We start from the raw sequence: 25,018 nt of genomic DNA on the forward strand, positions 1-25,018 counted from the left end.
GCCAATACTACGGTTTTTTTTGGGAATAGCATTGGATTCCAAACTTCAGTGGAGTCCTCATTTATTGTCCCTGACAGGAAGACTCAGCTCCGCAGCATAAAAATTAACAATTGTGTTCCACGACACTCGCGCCCCACCCTTATGCTAACTTGTCTATGTGTGCGTAGACGTTTTGCGAAATTATAAGAGTCGTCTCGAAATAAAAATTGACGTGCTCTCACCTTGGGCTCTGGGGAGGGACTGAAAATTTATTGACAGCGATGTCGAATAATAAGTCAAAGCCGTCAAATTATTTTCTCCATACTAAAATGTATGGACGACGAATGCCAAAAAGTAAGCAATATTTAAATAAAAATTACTATAATATTGTGAGATATAATAGAAATTGAACACGGTGAACTTATTATTTACACTTTTGTGTCCCCATTTAACCAAAAATACATGTATAAACTAGCCGCTAAATAGCTTAAAAAATCTTAATAGAAAAGGTCGATTTCAGTGTTTGGAGTGATGTTGACGATTAATTTACCAGGTTATTGATACAAATTTTATAAATATCACGCGGTGAAACTTGAGATATATCTATTGAGATACTGAATGTATTTTTTTATCCATAATCAATGCTCCAGTTTTAAGATATTTTAAAAATAGTAAGCGCTATTTTGGCGTTCCGCAAGGACTGTCCTCTTAACGATTTCTACAGTCCCACTCAACATTGAAAACATTTTTAATTTTCCGTTTCGGAAAAATTCGTTAAACGTCGTCGAATACCGCTTACATCTCGACATGTGCGCTTAACAATATTTGAGAGACAAAGACAGCGTTTTTTTTTGTGTTCTGTCTCCTTCTATTTCACCTTGAAAAGGGTAATTGTATTTAATCGAGCGGAAATGAAAATAATTATTTTTCAATGATTCAAAATTTATAATTTTTATAATTACAACATGTTACTCGTACATGTTGAATTAAAAATAAAATATATAAAATTCAACTATGATCTGCCTATATTGTGTACAAGTAGTAGGATGTTTTCTTAAAAAATATAAAAATCTGTTTTAGCCATATTTACACATAAACTAGTATTTTTATTGAATACATATAGGGTAACCTCAAAATAGGACAAAGAAAATTGTTAAAAAGAAAAAGTATCAGGTTATATACCAGAACTGGGTTGAGGAGGTTTTTTTAATGAATCTGTCCAGGTAATTGTGTTGCCATTACATATGTACGTATGTCCAAAACATATACATAGGTTTACTAACGATGTTTGTTTTTACAAGTTTTAGTAGTAAAACTTTAAACACATGAAAAGTCAATGGTGACTGCCCGTGTAAGATTAATGTATTATAACTGTTATCTTGGCCATCAGTTTTTTTGTTTGTTCGTTATAATGTAAATTTAAGATATAAAAGATTAAAAAGCTATCTGAAGTTAGACAGAATAAAGTAGGTTTTTAAATAAAAAAGTACATATAAATATATATATTAAAAATATATTATATGTATTTAAAAATAGGTCTACCGCCCAAGAGTAATGGTATTATATTAATTCAATAGTTTTGTACAAAATAACTGTGGGAACGACCAGGTCTCCCACGGTGAGTCGTTTAAAATGAATCCATTCTAATCCATTTACCGAAAACCGACAATGTTCATTATGTTGCACAACTGTTGCGGTTACCGTGTACTAGCGAACTCTTAATCAATATTGCAGAATGGCAAACGATATAGCAAGGTTTGGTTTCCCATTATTGTAGAAAAAAACACAATTATTTTGTATGAATATGACGTAAGCACAAAGGTTGTAAGCGTGTTGAGGGTGGGATATAGAGCACGATTTTGACGGTTGTCTAATTATATTTGAATAATGAATTGTGTTTTTAACGGAAGACAGTTGCTTATAAATGTCTTGGAAAAGGGTGATTTGTTAAATAATGCTGTCTTCTTCTTTAAATCAAATCAATTTTATTCAAGTAAACTTCACGAAGCGTTTTTGAATCGTCAATATTAAAATACTACCACCGTTTCGGAAAGCAGCCTCCAGCGAGAAGAAACGGCAAGAAACTCGCATAGTTGCTCTTTTCAAATAAATCAAATTTATTATATTCTAATTCGATGAATAGTAATTAAGTTACAGTATTTAAAAATTGATATTTGTCTCGGAATTTGAATAAAACACACAAGGAATCAATAATCATTTATATTTTCAATGTAGTCTTAAACTAAACACTGCTTATGAAACGACATATGTATGTACAAGCTGTACGAGTTCATTTATTAGACTTGATTCAGGTGTAATCGAGTTTGTAAGATTCTTGCTACTTAACAAGATGGGATTATTCATAAGTACCGCCTGATTAATTAACTTTACACTCTCAGATTTTTTACAACGCTCGCTACATTTAATCACAATATTAGTTATTTGCTTCTTCGATAAAAACTTAATCGACCTTTTGGTAATTGAGTTGTATAGTTTAATATAAGAAACAACATCATCAAATTCTAACAAATCAGTGTGAGGCAGCAAATCATAAACAATACTTAAAATCTCATATTCCACATCGCTTTTAATTTTAAAATCATATAAACCTTCAACACTACCATTAACACCGAACTTTGCACAATGTTTAGCAAAAATATTGACACCCAAACTATGAATCATGTTCACGATCAAAGCGAACGTTTCTTTCACGATAGTTTTATCCTCTTTCTTAACATTACGAACCACATAATGCAACCAGGACATGAACCCGTAACCCTCGACCAAAATTTCGAAAGCTCTAGGTATCGAAACAATTGAGTTTAGCGCGCCTAATATTTTCGCCTTCGTCTTCCTGTCCGCCATGACTGTATTATAGAAATCAAATATCATTTTCAGACACATAGTTTTGAACACTACGTTGACATCGGTCATGGATTTCGTTCCGTCTCTTATGACATCGAGAATCCAATTTCTTCTGTCCATCGCTTCTACATTGCTATCATGAAAGAGGCTTAGGAAATCTGGGACAATAGTCAGGTCAACAAATTGTTTTGCGATTAGGAAATTGTTAACTGGCTTATAGAGTGGTTCAGATGGTGAAGTTACTACTAAAAGGGCTTTGGCTAAGTATAAAGCACCGGTTGCAGGTAGTTTTGGATTTTTAATATCCTTCAATTCGCCTTCGGCAGCTGCATCTTTGATCGCGGTAGATAAACTTTGACGCAATGTTGTAATGAAATCCATTAGAAGTAGTTTGTCATTTTTGTGTCTCCTGAAAAATTTATAAAATGGTTATAACTATTATCTTTATTAATTTAGTTTTGTTACAGCAAATAAGTCCGAAAATGTAATGTATGTCACATAGCCAATTCCAATGACAGAAGTATATGAGATAAACAAATCTTAGATTTACATATTCCATACGATTTTCTAATAGGTCTGCTATATTATACACTACAATCAGTTCACGATTAATATATATTTATTTAAAATACAACACTATTACACCTAACTGTTTAATTTAATTTCCAAAGTTCAACTATGCTAAAAAATATCCCGCTGAGTTTCTTTCGCCGGTTCTTCTCAGGTCCGAGGTGCTAAATTCCGAACCGGTGGTAGATTTTTGACAATCAATAAGCAAGTGTAAACACTTCTATATTGAATAAAGATTTTTGATTTGATTTGATTTGATTTAACTTTCAAAACGCCCTTTTTATTCACGAATCCATAATGAATACTATAGTTTATTTTAGATTTCAAACAATGATATCACGGTGATTTATAATCTTAATTATTCCAACTTACCATTGGAATTGACTTTAGAAATTGTATAACGATTTCGAGAAAAAAAAAGCAATCAGTTACTTTAGTAAAGTTAAAAAAACAAATAAGTCACTTACGTCTCAGTTTCCAGCAACAAACAGAATCTATGCAAAACATGATAAGCCGCCGCGCGCATCAGCGGACAATGCGAACTGAGTCCCATCACCGGCACGGACAGGAGACCCGTTCTTAGCAGCTTAAAACAGGAAGCCACGGAGCCTGGAGCCAGGAGATGACTCAAAAGAGGATACAAAAAGCAGGGGTCGTATATCCCTTCATTATTTTCTTCGTGTGAGATTGAAACGACGTCTGTTTGTGCTTCAGCTAAAATTTTACGGTAATCGTCTTTTAACAGTAAATTTTTGATAGCCTCTTCCGTATCTTTAGTATTTGATTTAGATTTGACATCGCGTAAAGCTCCGTCGAGATAACTCTTCATTAAACTATTTTTATATGAGTTTTGGGAGGGTAACTCGTAATTATATTCCAATTTTTGCTTTACAGGGAAAAGTCTAACGGTCTTTTCAATTATATCTTTATCCAGTAAATTAATAACTTGGTTAGGTGTTGGATGACTCCATAATGTTGACGTTCTGTTCTTTCTGATTGCATAATGGTTTGCTGCCGAATCTCCCCAAAGGTAGGGTTTATATTCATTGACAGGCAAATCATTACTTTCGTAAAACTTTAGTATCGTTAATATCAATCTATCACTCGGGCTCCGCGTGGCGCGGTATGCACTCAAATATACAGGTATTTGTGGAGTTTTCATAACAGACTTATTCGTAGATATAAGAACGTTCAAAAACTCTAAAAGACGCGACTTTATATCTGGACTGTAATTACTTAACATGACGTTTAAAAACTCCGAATGTGACGTCACCATGTCGAATAGTGTCACGATATCTTCATGATCGCTTGGATAAAATAATTTCACAAGGGATGAAAGCAATGATAGAAGTTTTGGTCCAGTTATGTTCTCTTGCACGGCTGTTCTTATTTTCAAAGAATCTTTAAGGACGGCTTTACAGAAATTTTGCCATATTGCACTCTCTATCAACTTTTTGAACTCTTCTTTCTGGTCCACTTGGAAATTTTCATTTGTTTTACATATTTGTATCACATCACTGACACTGGAAACTAATTCACTTACAACATTAGCGTCTTTATTATCTTTAACCGCTAATGTTGTTGTATTTAACATGGATAACAAGTAATTAATTAGATATTCCTTTTTGTGACCATCTTTCGAGAGGCATAACTTCAAAAACACGGTCTGCATTAAGTGGACATGGCTTAGTTCAACTGTTTCAAATTTATGGCTCTTCGAAAATAGTTTCTGGCAATCATTTAACTCCATACATTCAATGAGCAATTTTCTAATAAACTTCGAAGAATTTAAGTAAACTTGACCAGCTTTATGTGGTTTCTCTAAGAACTTGTTGATATTTGATTTATATTCATTATAAATCATAGTAAGTATTTCTTTGTTGTCTGATAGATACTGATTATGATCAATTATAGCGTTACCTAATGGTAAAGTTATTTCCCTTTGGCTGAGTATTTCAGCTCTGTTCATTTCTCCTTTAAAAATGTCACAAAATTTGTTGTTAAATTTCAGAATCGTATAAGCTAACAACGATGTTGTTTTTCTAATTGCGTTCGCGTAAAACAACTTTTTAAAATGTTCCTCATTCACACTTTGAGCTTGATGTGGTTTATTTTCGAAATACTTTACTAACGACTCCTCTATACTAGTTAAATTTGGTATAATCTCTTTCAAGGACAACAATTTTCCATATAAATCCATACATTTTGTCAGAACATCATTAGATAATTCTAATGAAATCGAATCGGAATATTTATTAATCAATACACAGAGCAATTCCAGTATGAGACTCGGTTCTTTGTCTTCCTTGAAGCAAACTTCTGTATCAGCAGAAAATATACTCTCAAATACTTTTAAATCATCATCTTTAGACAGACCCACGGTTTCTAGAACTCGTTTAGTTAGTTCACTGTTAACTGTTTTCCTTTTCTTAATTTTAATGAAACATTTTACAATTTCGTTGTAAGTTTTTTGTTGATATGACTTTAGAAGAAAATGTTTTCTATTGAGATAATTTATAATATCCCTATTCTTTTCTATTATATTAACAAGTAGTTCAGTGGCCAAAATATTTGATGATTTCTTGTTTAAATCGATCGGTTGGAATATTTTAAGGAAATGGGCATTCTTAAACATATTCAGTACAATACTCCTGCAAATATTGAGCATGAGGTGTCGTTTTCCTAGTGAAATAATAATTTCGAAATAGTTTAAAATCTTCTTTTGCTGTTCCCGTGTAAGATTATCCATATTTGTCAATCTTACAATACAAAACATAAGATATTTCGACCATATGTACAAATCCGAACTATTTATCTGTTTTGTTACATCTATTTTGTAGTTCACACCCATTATAGACAAATCAATTTCATCTGATGATTCTACTAATGACGGAAATATATTTGTTAAAGGTATATCTTCATTTCCAATTACAGATTTTGATATATTTATTAATGTAACATCATTGCTTTTATTTTCTGGAAAACAAACTGGTCTAACTGTCCATTCAGCAATATAAGTTCTGATATCTAATTTAGAATCACTCATTAGAACTTCTGTGAGCTGAGGTGAATAGTTACTGTGTAGCAAATTAGCTATGTACAGACATAAAAATGATTTTAAATGAGTTTTAGCATCCTTGTTATTTTGTATATATTGTATGCAACCTACAATGAACGTCGAAGGCATTTTATTTTCTAAGAAAAAACTGTCCTCGATCGTTTTACCGTGCATCAAATCATTAAATAGTTTATCTAAATTCGTCATACTATTTCCGTCTGAAATCTCAAAATTAACCATTTGGTTTTTTATGTACTCTGATAATTCATTCTTATTTTTTAATACATGTTCAATAACATCTCCTATCAAGGATATAGGATTTACTTCACTGTTTTTTAACGTATAAAGAATCAAATGTATTTCGTCTTCATCGGCTTCGAATATTTCAGTATTCTTAAAGAACATGTACAAGGTATCTTTCGCTTCCACCCATGTATCGTCTTCATCATTCGTAAATATGTCCAACATCATTAAAAACAAATCTTTAAACATTGAATTTTGCAATGTCAACACAGAACTATCTAATGCGAGCCATAGAGAAACTATTTTAAATTTCAAAAGGGAAATATGACCAGACGAAAGTGTAGTGGAAATATCTAAAATCTTCTTCATATTAATAGTGCCTTCAATAGTCTCGATGGAGGCTGGGTATAGATAATTATAAAGCAACAGCAGCTCTAGTAAAGATAGCAGTGAATCTGCTTTATTTTGTGCTGGTAGTTTGTAGTCTTGTGGTGTTTCCTCACTTACTTTATCATCAATAATGTCGTTAATCAAGGATACTATTAAATTTGGAGCTGGCATGTGTTTAGGCAGGAAATTTTCAAGTTTGTTTTTAAGCTCTAGGATCTTAACATTTGAGTCATCCAATTCGATAATTTGCATATACCTTTTCAATGTTTGCAACATTTTTACAAGTACCTTAATGCAGTAGAAAGAAATCGTCTGATCTTTTCCGATACCTGTGTTTATTAATTTCAATAAAGGTACCGGCATTGTTACGAATCTTATGAAATTTGCAGTCTGGTGAGGATTCAGATTGTTTAACCTTGTCACCATTTCTTCAGGTTTCAGTTTGTCCAGTAGTTTTAAAATAAAATCTGTTGTTCTCTCCCAAATAAGTGAATGCTGTGGCTGGAAACTTGGTTCTATGACATTAATAAGTGCTCTGTGAAGGTCAGGACACTTGTAGACTATCTGAAGAACAGCCTCAGATTGAAATTCATTTTCCCAAGGTCTTTTTAATGATTGCATAGCCTTGTAAAGGTTTTGATTTTTATTTACATCACTGGTGCCCAATGTTGGGTCGATGAAATAAATTCCGAGCTTATGGGATGTGAACAATGTGAGTATAATATCAGACAATAATGTCATTATCTCATTTCGAGACTCATCTTTGTTTTCATTACTTGATTCTGGAGGTCCTTTCCATGTAAACAATCTGAATAAATTGTGTAAAACTTGATGACTGAATGTTTTTAATTTTAATGTTTTAGAAATGAAAGTATTGTCAATGACATTCTTTTTTAATATATTCAGGAACATCAGTACGGCATCTGCCTCATCTTGAACCAATCCAGGGATGACTAATGACAGTAGACCTTGTTTTTCAAGCAATGCTTTTGTCAGAGGCAAATGACCGTCGACAAGAAATGATGTCATAAAATGTACAAATGCCGTTCTGACATTGTCTTTCTCTTTATAATTCGGCTTCTCAACAACATGTTGTAAATTTTTAGGTGTCAAAGGTACTTGATTAAGAATTTCTACACCTAATTCAGAGTTTAACGTCACCATGGATGTAAGTAGATTTAAGACAATTTTTCTATGACGTGGACCTGAATTCTCACTTACCATGATTTCAATGGTTGGAATAAATGTATTCAAGAAGTACCGACAAGCTTCCTCTGTAATGGCTATCATGTGTGGAAGTGAAGATTGCACTTTTAGTATGATTAAGTGAAAGAGATGAAAAGCTGGTGTAGCCAGAGTTAAATTCTTTTTATTGTCTTGTGTTATCTGTCTCAATATCTCATGAGAGTTCCCTCCGGCCTTTAGGTACTTAAACATGTAATCCACATCACAATCTGGATTGAGACAGACTTGAAGAAACTGTGTCAAAGCTGAAATGTACCAAAAAACCAAATTATATAAATTATAAATAACAATAATTTAAAACAGATATAACAGATAGGCAAATAGATCACCTAATGGTAAGTGGTAATCCATTGACAAGGTAATTAATATAAATATTTTCTGAGCATTAGGACTTAAAATGTTGTTCTGTGCACTCATAAACTGAGTGAGTAAGCCAGTTAAGGTCGACATTTAGTAGTAGAAATAATAACTTAGTGATTGCACAAAGACCAACCACCAAAGTGGAATAGTAGTAATGTAGAAATTAGTAACATAATTTTAAGAGGAATTGACTGAACAAGACATTCGTTGATGTCGAAATATCGAGCTCCACCAAATAAAAATAAAAAACATGGTAAATATCATGTTTTAAATACTTGTAGTAATAAAATCATGTATGTTTTATACATACTTTATGCTATATTGTAGTTTTATTTATGTATTTATTATCTATTAAACATAATTTATGAAAATTAGATGCATGGTAAGAAAAAGTGTAACATAAGTTTAGAAATTCTATTTATATTGATTATATATACTAATAGCTCACCCATAGTTTGTCCTTGTTTTCCTACTAGTTCCTTTCTGAAGTGTTTAACATCAAATAATTGAGATTTCGATGATTTTGTGGTTTCAATTTCAGAATCCTCTTCATTTTGAGGTTGTTCTGCATCGACATCCATATTATTATTTCCTTCTGAATGACTGTCACTTCTATTTTTCTTTGTCACTTCGCAGGATTCGTTATCGTACTTTCTTTTACCCATTTTTATTGTGAATTATAAAATTACTTCCATAAAACTATATACTGTAAATGTGCTGTCACACGTGCATTTGTTTTGGCAAATGACAATGACGTATAGATGACAGATACCTCGATATTACGACAATTGACAACTAATTTATTGCCATTTTAATTTTGAAACATTTCTTAAAAGTTTTAAGTAGAAATTAGCTCTAGCGACTATGTCAAATAACAATAACTTAAAATATTTATATATTTATTTGTCATTTGGAGAACAAAATATATATAAACTAACACTTTAGGCATTCTAGCCTGAAACAAACGTATTTTTTGTACCATCTAGTATCTTTGTAAGTTTTTTATTTTGCATTTTAAATCATATTAATATCGCTTATTTTTTTATCAAAATAAATATCTTAGAGCGTAATAAGTAACATCAACATTATATTATGCTTTTAGAAAATGGGTTTGTACCTACCATCTGACGGCCAACTGTAACACCGCGCTCGCTCATTGGTCAAATAAACACAATTCCGTCCCTTTTCATAAAAGAACTTCAACATATTGTATGAAAGCAAACGAAAAGATTTCTCACGACATATAAATTGTATGTAGGTCAGACAAGAGTGATCAAAGATAATAGATTAACTGGGTCTCAATAATTTACTATTTAAGTTTAACAAACTTTGTTTAAATGCAAGTACGGATTACAAAAAATAAAATTAACAAGTTTTTCATCCTTCTATACATTTTTACGACTACCCTATTTAATTCGTCTAGGAGGTAGCGTATAAAGCAGCAGATGTCCTTGGTTCAATCTCAAAACTCGTGTCGCAACGTTGATAACTAGTGGGTTATTCATCAAGAAATTCAATTCGCAGTGAAAAACCCGGCGTTAGGAAATTGAGAGGTCATACACCCGAAATTGTTATGCCATCGCTCCTATATCTGATGTCAAGACAGATAAAGAAAATCTGTGAGTCAACTGTGCACGAGCCACAAGTTTTTTTAAAATATAAAATAGACGGACAAACAGGCCACCTTATAAGTAGTCACTTTAGACATTGGTGCTGTAAAAAAATATTAACCATTACTTACATCGCAAATGCCCCGTTAGCCTTAGGAACTAAGATGTTCCTTGTGCCTGTAGTTACACCGGCTCACTCGCTCTTCAAACCGGAACACAACTACACTAAAAATTTCAGGTCGGCGATGGAATATCTCATGAGTATGTGGTACCTACCAACAACCAACTGAACAAAGCCCTAACGCCTAATAAACGCTAGAAGTGGATGGAACGTGACTGAAATATACCTACCGTTAGTTGAATATTTTATTTTAACACTTTCCGAACATCGAATTTATTTCAAACTAAAAAAAAAGGGGTTATTATAATATATAAGCAGCATTGTATCGTATCTTATGAGATAAAATAAAACATAAAAATATTGGTATAAAATGTTTAATTACAAATGTATCACAAATATTGCTTTTATAATAAAATATAATAAATTGGACAAAAAATGTATTTTATAACAGCGTTTTATTTTGTTGAGAATGTATTGAACAAAAGTTAAAAATATTACATTATAAAATATTCCGAAATATTTATTTAAACTATCGATAGTTAATCTAATTTGGTAAAGAATATTAATTTTAAAACATACCATGTCATATTATTTATAAAATTAATCAATAATTATAAAATATATAACTAAAATGTCATGTCTATAAATTACAGTATTTTTTAAAAAGAAGTCAGAAACGTTACGTATATAAACGTTAAACTTAAATTTAGTCATGTAATTGTTTCTACGGTTGCTACTTTTAGAAATCTATTTTTCTATAATATCAATAATTAGGGTTGCCAGGCGTCCGGATAAAGCCGGACATAGTAAGGAGTTTTGATTGCGTGTCCGGCCAAAATAAACGGAGTCCGGCTTTTTACAATTTATTTATTTTCCAAAAGAGATACATTCTATTTGTTAATTTCATTAAAAATTAACAAGATTCGTAGTAATAATTAGAAAAGCTTGATTTTACATAATTTTTTTTTAGCGTTCTCATCTTAATTCTGAGACACAAAACCTTCAATAATGTAGGTTGTCCGGCCTTTTTACCCAAATGTCCGGCCAAACTAGCTGGTCTGTCCGACTACCTTAACAATAAGTAGCTTATTTGAAGTGAAATGCAAATAGCCAGCCCTATGGGCTGAAAATGGAAGCTTTTTGAAAAATCAAACATTCATAGCGAGTGTTGAGCCTCTCCGCAGTCCGTAGATTTATCACACCTCCGTCTGCTCCTTTTTTGACAAAATTCCGTACAGTCATTGTTTGTCCTAAGCCGTAGTATATTACGATAACAGAGAAAACTTAAGTAATACATCGTGTCTTTGGTACCTCGTCAAAAATGCCCGGAGCCAATGAACCCGAAATACAAAACAAGTGACTGCAATAAGCCTAGCACTAAACTTCTGCAAGCATCCACGACTAGTTTACAAAATAATTAATTAACATGTAATTGTATAGATTACTTACATTAACAAAAGCGTAAATAATTACAATTTCCGAGTTGCTGACCTTCTTTCGCCGGTACTCCTAAAGTTTCTGTTTCTTTCGTACTGACGAGATTTACTTTCTTGCCAGTCAATAAGTAAGTAACGCTTCTATTTCGAATAAAGATTTTTCACTTTGATTTCAGAATAATAAATGCGAGTCTCATACTAAAAATATGTTACTAATTTTTGGAGATATCAGTAATATTAGCAATATAACAAATGTATAACAAATGCAAAGTATTTAAGATGTCTTCTTTTTAGAAGTTTTGTAACTTATTTCAGCACGCGTAATACACATTTAATATTTAATCCGGGACACAGATTCCCTCGACCTGGTCTCCATCACCGTCAATCAGAAAATGATTAGTCTCATGCAACTCAGCTCGGTGGCATTCATACGGATTCAATGATAACTTTGTAATTGATTCAATTCTTAGTTTAATGGCTTTTAGTTGTGCCGACAGGGCACAGATTATGTCATTGGTTAAAGAATTATAGGTAGTGTCACCCGGGATGATGCATAGATTCTAATGATATCCCCATTAAAATCTGTTAAGGCATTCGAAACATAACAATAAAACTAACAAACATATCACGAAATAAACAACTGATATTTAATTGTCGCGATGTCATTGGCCGAGATCTCGAATGATCTATGACAGAAAATTATGGATTCACAAAATAATGGCGTTTTGAATGTCAACGAAGCTGATATCGAAACTTTGCAATTGGATATAAGTACTTATTGGTATTTTTTTGTTTAATTAAATCCAAAACAAAATAAAACTATAAGTTAATCGCATGAAATATGTAAATAAACGTTTTGTTTACCTTTATTCCTACTTCGATTGGTATAGTGTACTTAAAATACACATTCATGAAGCCCGAAAACATTATACTCAATTTTTGTGCAATCGAATATAAACACGACGAAATAACACGTGATTTGATCACTCAATCCTTCCGCCTCTTGTTTCTTGCAACGAAATTCATGCTTAACATTATATTGGTAAGTTAATAACGAATATAAAAATATATATTTTAATACAAATATGTAACAACAGTCATTATATTTTCAAATATCTAGGCAGCCTCGCAAATTGGCCACCTGATGGTATGCGGCACCACTACGGCAATTTAGTTAATTCCCAAACATTTTAAATGTTAAACTTGTATACTACGAACGGACTTACTAAAATGTTTATAAAAATTACTTTAAAATGAAAAAAAAAATCACCATTGTTCGATTATTGGAATGAATGAATTAATTTATAGCCAGTATCACTCGGGATGATATAAATATTCTTACGATACCCTCTACGTCCAAATCTAAAACTAATGGTGGGATAAACAAGCTCAAATACATTCATGAACCTCGGTAACAATCCTTTTTTGGACCGTCGTGTAAAACTCGAAAAAAAAAAAAAAATTAGATTAATGTTACTTACATACATACATAAAAATATATAAAAAAGCAGTTAACTATGAAATAGATTCACCGAGGTTCAATTGTAATAATATTTTCAAAATCCGGTTCCAGCTCCCTTATCTTCTCGAGTAGGATGTCCGCTAGATTCAGATTTGGATCTTTGTCTGAAAAGAACGTAAAAATAAAAACATTACAAGAATATCACGCTAGAGAAGAATTATTCCGAGTGATCACTACCGTATCGGCTCTGTAAGAAATATTAAACATCACACACCGACAACGTACCGCACCGTACAGTCGACAAAACAAAAAAAAATCCACCGAAGATGCAGTCGGAAGTCGATAAAATTAGACTCAATAGTAATCGAAGTACAAATATTTAATAGATTACCATCGTAAAAAACTAATTCGCATTTGTCACGACAGTCCGAACTCCGGCTAATTATCGAACGAAGCATCGTGCAGAAGTCGGAAACTATTTCTTGGGTGTCGATATCTAGGAGTTCTGTAACAAAATGTAATTAAAAATCATCTACTCAATATTATGTTCTGATTTCGTTCGCGACCACACATCTGTACAGATGTAGAGTCAACGCGGCGCACCCGGGTGCAGCGCGCGGCGCTCCAGCACGCGGTGCAGCGTGTGCAGCGGGGACGCGCACTCGGCCGCGAGGTACACGGGCGCGCGGCCGGCGCGGTAGATCTTGTAGGCGGAGTTGCGGTACGTGCGATTCTTGACGCCGGCGACGTCCTTCTCCACGTCCTCCAGCGACTGGAAACAGCGGTGCTCCTTTATATTACATATGAACCGCCCGAGTTTTAATGTCCGACTGATGTATGAAACACTCCCGCGTCTGACGAAATAATAGATTCGATCTATACTTGAGATATGCCCGGTGATATGATGTTTTCATCGGGTGTCTCGTTTGCCAGTCCGCTTACCGTTTATTCCATTATCGGTGGGAAAGGAGCTCGCTCTGTCTGCATGTATATATGTCTGTCTGTTTGTTTGTTACGCTTTCACGGCCGAACCGCTGACCCAAATTTGATGAAATTCAGTATAATGCAAGCTAGAACTTCGAGGAAGGACACGGGCGACCTGACGGTCGACACCTAGAACGCAAACCGGGCGAGGATGGAAGTATTTTAACAAAAAAATTAAGGGACCGGTAAATTAGGAATAATAATAATTAGCTTATACGATTCACATCTGTTTGCGCGCTAATGATTGGTCGCCCACACGATATCTTGGGACGAGAAATAAAATCCCAATTGAAATATAAAACTCCATGGATAACTTGATTAAATGCAAAAATATAAAATGTGCTAAGCTGTGGGTCAGAGCTATTATTGTTATTATGGTATCACAAATAACAAACCAACCGGTGCACTAACCTGACAAGCCTCCAAATACGGAAGGCGTTGGTTTTTCTTATTGAACTGTTTCAAATCCGGGGGACAGTAGAGCGACTTCGTGATGACTATGAATAATTTCTTCACTGGAAATACAACACCTTGCTTCGCTTCGTATATGTTGATGTTCTCTTCGAAGCCCACGAACCGTGCCCCATCGCTGGGAATGATGTGCGCGAGGTAACCTTCGAAGAAACTGCACGCCATTCCTACACCATAGTTTATCGTCGAAGATTTTTGTTCCTGGTGTGACCGAGAAAAAGTTAAGACTACTTATATCTATATAAAATTACATTACATTAACAGCCCGTAAATTTCCCACTGCAGGCCTCCTCTCCCTTTGAGGAGAAGGTTTGGAGCATATTCCACCACGCTGCTCCAATGCGTGTTGGTAGAATACACATGTGGCAGAATTTCCTTGAAATTAGACACATGCAGTTTTCCTTCACCCCACGAGCACGAGATGAATTATAAACACAAATTAAGTACATGAAATTCAGTGGTGCTTGTCGAGGTTTGAACCCGAAATCATCGGTTAAGATGCACGCGTTCTAACCACTGGGGCATCTCGGCTCAAGGCCTATATAAAATAAAATTTAAAAATTAATAACATCGTGTCACTGAGCCAATTTGATTAACTCGATAGACAATTAGAAGATTCCTACAGAGGTGACATCTACTCGTCGAAAAAAATAAAATCCTAGTATTGTTAATTCAAAATGGCAACAGGAAACTAATGTTATAATATTAACCTGTTAATAGATCTCAAACAATGACATTTTCATCTGCATTAACACAGGTGCGTTCTCTTATCCCTACTCTCATAGTCCGATGCGATGGAAAAGGCTAACGTCTGACAGAGGGACTGTTTAATTGGAACTGCTGATAAGAACTTCTTAAGAGAATAATCTGATAACACTTTTATAGGCAAGTTACTAGGCTGATAATAACGTAAGTACAACACATACGTAGTAGCCAGCACTTAAACATATTTAATTAAAATATTTTAATTATATTATTTTACAAACAGTAAAGTTTCATTACATATTTTACCGAACAAAAAAAAAAAAAAATTATTGTGTTCCGGTTTGAAGGGTCACTGAGCCAGTGAACATCTTAGTTCAATCATCAATAGTTTTTATCATCTATAGGCGGTGGTGCACACCTGCCATCAGTGGCCCATTTGCTCGTGCACCAACTTATAACATAATAAAACGAGTAAATACTTTGTAATACTTACAATTTCAGGATATTTTGCTATGAGGTGTCCAATAAAAAACAATAAAAAACCTTCGTCGAAAACTCGTTGCTTCGAATAAACTAAGACGCATATAGATCCTGCGAATATCATCAGGAAGATTTTGCTCTGATCATACATTTTGTTGAAATCTAATTTACTCCTAGTTTGAAAGTGGTTGAAACCGAGAACACTCGATTCGTGTATGCCTTTTATAATCAAGTTGTAGACAATATAGCGGGCTGAAAAGACAAAAATATTTTATACAAATTACAAGCTTCTTATGAGATGAAACTAATTCTACTAATCACTTAGTGGTGGGGCTTTTGTGCAAGCACGTAGGGATAGGTACCATCCAGTCATCAGATATCGTACCGCCAGACAGTACTTAGTATTGTTGTGTTCCTGTTTGAAGGGTGTGTAAGCCAGTGCACCTTAGCCATATTTCTTACGATGCCAATATCTATGGGCAGTGGTGACCATAAACCATTAGGTTGCCCATTTACCCGTCCTCCTACTAATGACGTAAAAAAAGAGAGTTTACTACAAAATTACATTAAATAAAAAAAACACAGTGGTTGGAGCGCGTGCATCTTAACCGATGATTTCGGGATCAAACCCAGACAGGCACCACTGAATTTTCATGTGCTTAATTTCTGTTTATAATTCATCTCGTGCTCGGCGGTGAAGGAAAACATCGCGAGGAAACCTGCACGTGTCTAATTTCAACGAAATTCTGCCACACGTGTATTCCACCAACCCGCATTGGAGCAGCATGGTGGAATATGCTCCAAACCTTCTCCTCAAAGGGAGAGGAGGCCTTAGCCTAGCAGTGGGAAATTTACAGGCTGTTGATGTTGATGTTGTAGAAAAAAAAAAATCGGAAATTTTAAGTATAAATAGTTAATCGTGTGGAATCGTGTCGTATTATAAAGTATAAATAAAGATAACATTATTAATTAAGAAGAATTAAACGACTTAGATATAAACTTATCTATCTTCTTCCGAAATTCCGAGAACAACTTAGCGACATTCATAACACCATTTTTTTTTTTTGCGAAACTACAATCTGCGTCATACATACGGCGACAATTCAGTGTCGAAGTACTTTATACTCTATTCCAACCACAGAAGGTATAAAGATTAACAAACCTTAGATTTAGGTATTCATATACAAGAGGTTCTCGATTAAAATGCCTATTATAAATAATACAACACTATTACACTTAACTACTTATATCTGTTTTAATTTTATTTAAGTTCCGATAACACTTAAACGTCAATAGCGATAAGTCATCGTTCAAAACTGCATTTTTCCTAAAATTCATGGTATCGTAGATTATTGATGCTCTCGACTGATTATATCGCGTCAATTTTATGTCAAATTTTTGCCCAGCCAATAATATTTGAGACAATTTCGTTAATGTAGTATACAGATAATAACTACCCAATTAACAAATTAAATATTATACATTACAGAAGATCAGATGTATTGTTCATCTTAATTTTAAATAAAAAAAACGAATAGTAAATATGTTTAAATTTTTTTTTTTTTAACGTAATGTTGGCAGAATAATTTGATTCTGAGTTGGTTTTAGAGATCGCCGTTTTCTTACCACCGAATAGCAATAATTAGTAAAGGTCATTTGTTGTGTATCGGCTTGAAAGGCGAATGAGCCAGTGGAACTATCAGGGACATCAGGATCTTTGTTCTGGTGGTGCATTGACGATGTAGGTAAAGGATATTTCTTACAGCGCCAATGTGTATGGGTGGTGGTAAATTTGCAAGACGATCTACAAATTTGAAATATACCTAATAAAAGCATGTTGACTATTAATAATAAAGGTATTATTGATACCAGAAATTTCGACCTCATAAATATGTGACTAATATTAATTGTATTTTCATCATTGAGCAAAAATTTAAGTATGTACCTTTCAATTACAATTACAATCCAGCACACGCGATACCTCTTTGTTAAGTTTCATGACGATCGGACACTCGCACAAGTTACAAAATTAACATTTCTTACAACTTGTAAGCTCAGTTAAAATTAGTTCAACTAATAAAGTATGTGTTAAATTAGCATTTGTGAATTTAAAAAAGATATGGTATTAGTATTGATATTACGGTACAAAACCATATGTATTGTTATTATCGTACCAAAAACACTTTGGGCATACTCCCAAGAAACTAATAGCATACACTTTTGTTTAGTAAAATTTTACGTTTCTAGAGAAGAAGTTAATAAATTCATAGATATTTTTTTTCTAATTTAAGAACAAGAATAATTTAAGTCAGGATGACAAGCTAGGGTTGTCAACCCTACTTTTCCGTGCCCTCCGTGCGATAACTTTAGGTGAAAGAAAATTGAAATCAAAATCAAGAAAATAATAACCAAAAACATATTATACATATTTATACAGGCTTACTGGTAATTCGACGTATTCCCGTTAGGAGGTGATAGGGGTGACTATTTGCGATAATTTTAATCCCCATATGCATGATGCAAAAGTGAATCATTTTTAAGTTATCATGTTTTTTAAATTTTTTCAAAATAAGTCAAAAATGTAACTTCAAAAATTAGAGTCTAAATTTGTCGGGTTTCTCGATGTTGTTCTTTTAGGTATAGAAAAGGACATCAAGTTGACGCTGTCTATACTAATTATCCAATAACATTGGAGACCTAGGAGTGTTCCTGGATTGTACTTTATTTTGACAGGCATGTAAATAAAATTATCGCAAAAGCTTTTAACATGTTAGGTTTCATTTTTCGCCAGGGAAGAGACTTTAAAAAAATAAATACATATAACCTGTTGTATAACGCGTAGGTAAGATCTGATTTTGAATGCGCTTCAACTGTTTGGAATCCAAAATACTCAAACTATATTATGGAAATCGAAAATGTACAGAATAAATTTATTAGAAGACTAACGCATAAATTTGGGGCCAAGTCCTCTTAATGAACTCAATATTTTGTCACTTGAGAAACGCAGAGAATACGAAGATCAGATTTTTCTTTATAAAATCATTAATTAATATGTCGATTCAGTGTACTTAGTTAACAAGATTTATATCAAGTGCCCACATACCTTTTTCTGCTCAAAGCATATCTTTTATGTCCCTTTATGTAGAACGAACTATGCCAAAAATCGGTTTTTGGTAAGAGCATGTGACAATCATAATAAACATTACAGTAACTGAGATATCTTTAACGTGAAGCTGTTTAAGTTCTTAAAAGCCTTAAAAAACTCTATAAGTCATTAATACTCTTTGTTTTGTTGGGTTTTTTTTGTTACACTTTAAAATAATTAAAAAAAAAAAACCTAATTTTATATATGTACTTTGATTATCTATTAATAATTATTTAATTATCTTATTTACTCCATGTTTTAATGTAACAGTGGTTACTTTGTTGGCTTATGTAAGACTTATTTTGGTATCAAATGTTTGTGTGTTATACTATGCTATATGATTCCCGAAAATAAAATAAAAATATATAATTATTGCTTATTATGATATGGTTACAAACAGACAGAGTTACGCCTGCGTTTATAATATCAGTAGAATATTAAAAAATATATACGAAATTAATTTAAAAAAAAAACTCACCAACAATCACCAGCCATGTCTGTATATTGTCAAAATGTACACTTTGAGAACCTAGAACAAAACAAAAAAATGAACAAAATAATTTAATCATGTTCACAACCACCCGATACAGGTTCACGAACGGAAATGTTAATGTAAAATGAGATGTTGTTTACATTCAACATTTTTAAGATAGGGGGCCATACGTGCCGCGAAATGCAAAAAGAACTTTGTTCCATGATATTTGTTAAAATACGACTTAGAACTCAAGCCGTCCCAAAAGTATGAGTCCTTCTGTGACAAATCTTAAAATTAACTTGATACTTCAAGATGTTCAAATTTTTTTTTATGATGTAGTTGACGAATTGTCTGGAGGCTCACGTGATGGAAAGTGACTACCATCCCCCACCAATTAAACTTTTTAGCGAGCATTACAGGACCTGAAGCACAATCAATGTGAGGTTTTTTTTAGTACCTTTGCTAAAACGTACCCCCAGCGGGATCGAGCGCCAGTCAAACGACAATCCTAGATCTTACTCAAATCATATTAAAGAGTTATAATTATGAGCTAATTCATAAAAGACATGAAAATCGCTCATTTATCAGAATAGATTTTTGCACATGAAATATTATATCGATGTAATTCATGAGGAAGGTTTAGATGTATAATTAATTAAAGTTTTATCTAAAACATTTATTATTTAATATGTTGGAAAAATTTATGCCGACTCCAAGCTTATTTATATGTATATTATTATTTATAGGTCTATTAGCGTTATATGTTTTAACTATCATTACAGTATAAAAATCAAAGTATAAAGTTACAATGTATGTAAGTACAAAGTCGGTTACCGCTGTCGGTCTGTCCCTGTTTATGCTTAGATCTTTAAAATTACACAATGGATTTTGAAGCAGTTTTTTTTTAGATAGAGTGATTCAAGAGGCATGTTTGTATGTATAAAACATGCACAATATAGTAGAGAAACACTAATAATTTTAGTTTTTAAAGGTCTATGAGCCGAGATGGCCCAGTGGTTAGAACGCGTGCATCTTAACCGATGATTTCGGGTTCAAACCCAGGCAGGCACCACTGAATTTACATGTACTTAATTTGTTTATAATTCATCTCGTGCTCGGCGGTGAAGGAAAACATCGTGAGGAAACCGGCATGTGTCTAATTTCAACGAAATTCTGCCACATGTGTATTCCACCAACCCGCATTGGAGCAGCGTATTGGAATATGCTCCATACCTTCTCCTCAACGGGAGAGGAGGCCTTAGCCCAGCAGTGGGAAATTTACAGGCTGATTATGTTTATGATTATGTAAAGGTTTCTAATGTGATGTCGTAAATAAACACATTTATTTGAGCTTACATTGCAAACGCTGGCTGAACCGTACAAGATAGATCAAAATACTATACTACAATATTGTACACTTTAAAAAGGTCTTCAAAAAAGTCTGCAATGGTATACATATGTCTATCTCTTAGGGGTAACCCATAATAACCATTTTTATCCTTTAATTTTTACGAGAAATAATGGCTAATTATCGAAGCGATTTTAAGCAATACAAAATTAATCCTTATCCAATAATATTACAGATTTAAAATGCAGGAAATAGCGGTTTGTATTGTCTACTGACAAAAAGCAATGAACTTCGTATATAATGCCATTCTGTACTATATTAAGTATCATTAATGCGGGTGCATTAATGATACTTAATTACGAACCCGGGGCGGGTCGCTAGTTAAGATATAAACGTATAATGGTCTACATAAAACCTTTTTCTATATACACGTGTAATTTATTGTTTAGGTACAGACAGTACTTAGAATGAATGCATATCAGTAACAAACTAATAAAACTTTACTAGTACTACTGTGAAGTGTGTGTAATTAATATTTCTGATTACTATTTTGTTTACACTTACACAGAGCTTACTCAAATATAACATCCTGTCAGATCGTAAAGTGACGTAATTAAAGGGTATGTTTGTTATGAATAATGACTTCCTTGCTTTTTATGTTATACTTATGTTTGTGCATTATGAAAAAAGTATTAGTGAATTTTTATGATGCGCGCGCACAGGGTGACATGAAACTACATATTATATTCTATTCCAACCACAATAGGAAAAAAGACAAATAAACATTTGACAGCAAATTGATGCGATATCATTGGTCTAGAACTTGATTAATCTTATCTTATTGTACAATGTCAATTTAATTATAAATTTAAATTTTAAATGTCCAAATTTGTATGTGAGTGTTTTAGTAGTGGTGAAAGAAAAAACGATCAGGAGGCTCACCTGATAGAAAGTGACTACCACCACCCATGGACATCTGCAACACTGAAATCTTTATTAAATGTTATATTGCAATATTCTAACAACATCTAAGGAGATCAATAATATTTATACAACCAAAGTTGTCTAAAAATCTAAATATTTAAGCCATCCATTTTGCTCAAACTGTGGAAATTGACAAATGTGAATTATGTGAAGATTTGAATGAACATGAGTTCATTCAAATCTTCACATAAATGAAAACAAAGAAAGCGCATGTCGTTTCTAAGCATCACTAGGTATTCAAATATATGGAACACATTATGAAAACAAACCATATTGCCATACATTTTAAGGACACTTCACAAAATTAGATACTTATGGCCTACTGCTAACTTCAACTGCGTGTAAGGGGTACAAGTATTAAGTATTGATTTTTTGGAAAGAAGTAACCAACATTCTATTTCAGACTATAATCTATCTCTGTGAACTGTTCTGGTGTGATTGAGCACTGAGATACGTCTCACAGCAGAAATTTGTGATGCAGATTTCAAGATTAGGAACCTCACTCCCTACAATTAATCTCTTATTTCTATTATAAATATGGGTCTTAGTAGTTTTGATTTCATAAAAGTAACCATAACTAGTAGCATAGCACAGTAACCTTAAGGATAATAAGTATTAATCATGTAATTTTATAGAATAATAAAAATATTTTTTATTATATAGATACAAAAATTACTCAATTATTGTATCACCAAAGAGATTTATACTATATTGTATTGTAATACTTTATAGTGTTTCTTGTCAGTTTGTGTAACTGAGCCAGTAAAAATTGAGGCTTCTATTGTTGCTAATATATTCATAATTAAATGGTTAAAAATACTTCAGATAACGCCAACTTTTATAGGCAGAACTTCAAAGCATCAGATAGCCCATTGGCATTTGGCATGGCATTGTAAATATTTATAAGCTATAAATATTTAAAAAAAATAACATACCAAAAGACATTCCACAGGCAAAAAAGATCTCGAAGGCATAGATATACAATTTGTCATTCTTCTTATTCATGCTAAGAAAGAAAAATCTTTTTAATATATTTTCTACTTATGCGTCACATCTTTAAAGTAAACTTAATAAAAATAATTATCTTACTTTGGACGATTTAAAGTTACGTTTAAGTTTAATTTACAGATTAAATTTAAATAAAATAAACGAATAAATTTTAGCCATCATAAATTTCGAAACATTAAATATAAATATTTCTGTATTGTACAACCTAAAATATTATGACGATAACAATAAACGTCAATTGACATTGAGTTTTGACATATAGATTGCAGTATTAATATTAACACTGTTGATTTTCTCCTTTGATTAAAATTTTTCATATGATTTTCAGTAGCATCAAATGCGTAACATTCGTTTATTTCGGATTTTGTATGTCATATGTAAAATACCTTTGATCATAGTAGAAGACATTTTGTTTCTCAGTTTACTTTTCAAAATGTTTACCGCTGAAAAAAGCCTTTCTACGGCAGCGCTGCTATGTGGCAGGCATAAGAGTTTTTTACCATGTCGCACAACATCGGGAATCTTTGTGAACCGTCTCCATTTTTCAATTCAGAAATGTGTTTCCAGTATTGACAAACTTCGGGGATTTCATTTTCAAATGGGAGGTTTGTATGTCTTAACATTCGCCATTCTAAGTCCAGTTCTGTCACAGTATCTGGACAAATATTCGGGAAAAAGTTAAGCATATCAACAAACGACTGAATATAATTTTTTACTTCAGGGTCAATAATTGCTTTAGGGTCTAGCATTTTTAAGCATTTCAACGCTTGGCGATCTTGTGTCGTTAAATGGATATCGTTTTTTCATTTGCTTTGCTGCCTCTATATAAAATTCTTTACACTTTATATAGAAATTGTTCAGGCTTTCTTCATCCAATTCTCCTTGATCATTCACTTGATCATCACGTCTTGATCTGACCAGATTCGGAACCATCCCTCCAACGTATATTTCGTGTAACGGCAAATGTTTTGCTGCCTCTGTGAAATCGACACTCAAAATTTTCTCTTCTCTCATATCTGATAAATTCCTCGTTTCACGTCGTTCTAATACCGTGAGGTCTAAATATTCGGGTTTAACGAAGCACTCCAACAATTTTGTGTAAGCATTTAAAACTTTTTCATAAAGTAAATATACTTTTGGTGTTTCCGATTGCATTTTTTTGTTGAGTTCTGTAAATATGGGCAACGCAAATTTCAAAAATTCTAGATAAAGCTCTGTCGTTGGTTCGAGGGCCTTGTTAAGGATTGCTTGAGCAGAAAGTAAGATCCACATGGACAGCCGCTTGAAAATATATTTTTATGGCCGGCAATTGTTCTAGAATCCTGTTAACGACCTGAATAAGTGACAACCATCTTGTTTGGCTAGGGTGAAGCAGCTTGTGTGGCTTAATGTTTGCGAACGCTTGAAATGTTTTATAGTCGCCTATACGTTTTGGAGAATTCTGTATATGATTAAATACTTCTCTACAGAAGTCTTCTACACCTCTTGGCAATTTTTCGCATGTATACGAGGCACAGAGGCTGAATGAATGGCATATGCACTTTATCGTACAAAGATGAGGTATATCATATTTTAAAAGTGTTACCAGAGAATGATTGACACCAAACATAACGTTAGCATCATCAGATGCATAGCCTAACATATTGGTTTTGTAAGGTATGTTTTTCTCGGTAAAATACTCTATGATTTTACCAAGCAACGCTGTTGCTGTTCCATCTTCAATGGGTATCAGTGTAAAAAATCGGTCTTCAACTTGAAAATTATCGGCCACTGTTCTTACAATCAATGCCAAATGTTTAATGATAGATTTGTCCGTACTTTCATCCACAAGCAAATAAAAGTTATTTTCTCTTAAATTCTCCATTAGGTTTTTTTGCGCAGTTTCTCCAGTTACATTGACGATAATTGCTCTAGCTTTAGTTCTGCTCATAGACAGTTCCTCTGCAACTTTAGAATCTGGACAGACAGCGCGTATTAATTTTGTCAAATGGGACGCTACATTACACGAAAGATTGTGCTCTGCAATAAAACAATCCATCTTGATTTCACCTTTTTTTGCAGCTTGTTTTGGATTTTGTG

General features: G+C 33.1%; 3 protein-coding genes across 3 annotated transcripts; all 3 read right to left on the minus strand.

The window, feature by feature from the left end:
* Positions 1-2,184: 2,184 nt before the first annotated feature.
* On the minus strand, positions 2,185-9,469 carry LOC113404381 (nucleolar pre-ribosomal-associated protein 1). Its single transcript, XM_026645255.2, has 3 exons — positions 9,159-9,469; positions 3,882-8,595; positions 2,185-3,253 (listed from the first exon to the last, which is right to left on the minus strand). Exons 1-3 carry the CDS (start codon positions 9,373-9,375, stop codon positions 2,233-2,235), a joined length of 5,952 nt encoding a protein of 1,983 aa, XP_026501040.2. The 5' UTR covers positions 9,376-9,469; the 3' UTR covers positions 2,185-2,232.
* A 2,525-nt stretch (positions 9,470-11,994) lies between these two features.
* Positions 11,995-23,130, minus strand: LOC113404382 (stimulator of interferon genes protein-like). Its single transcript, XM_026645256.2, has 8 exons — positions 23,021-23,130; positions 22,867-22,937; positions 19,603-19,653; positions 15,993-16,231; positions 14,735-14,995; positions 13,943-14,111; positions 13,731-13,844; positions 11,995-13,503 (listed from the first exon to the last, which is right to left on the minus strand). Exons 2-8 carry the CDS (start codon positions 22,934-22,936, stop codon positions 13,406-13,408), a joined length of 1,002 nt encoding a protein of 333 aa, XP_026501041.2. The 5' UTR covers position 22,937; positions 23,021-23,130; the 3' UTR covers positions 11,995-13,405.
* A 544-nt stretch (positions 23,131-23,674) lies between these two features.
* Positions 23,675-24,977, minus strand: LOC135193759 (general transcription factor II-I repeat domain-containing protein 2-like). The gene is given in 2 exon segments (XM_064217581.1): positions 23,675-24,203; positions 24,205-24,977. Coding segments are annotated over 2 exon segments (1,302 nt in total).
* Positions 24,978-25,018: the final 41 nt, after the last annotated feature.

This window comes from Vanessa tameamea, chromosome 17, assembly GCF_037043105.1.
Source record: "Vanessa tameamea isolate UH-Manoa-2023 chromosome 17, ilVanTame1 primary haplotype, whole genome shotgun sequence".
Classification (NCBI taxonomy): domain Eukaryota; kingdom Metazoa; phylum Arthropoda; class Insecta; order Lepidoptera; family Nymphalidae; genus Vanessa; species Vanessa tameamea.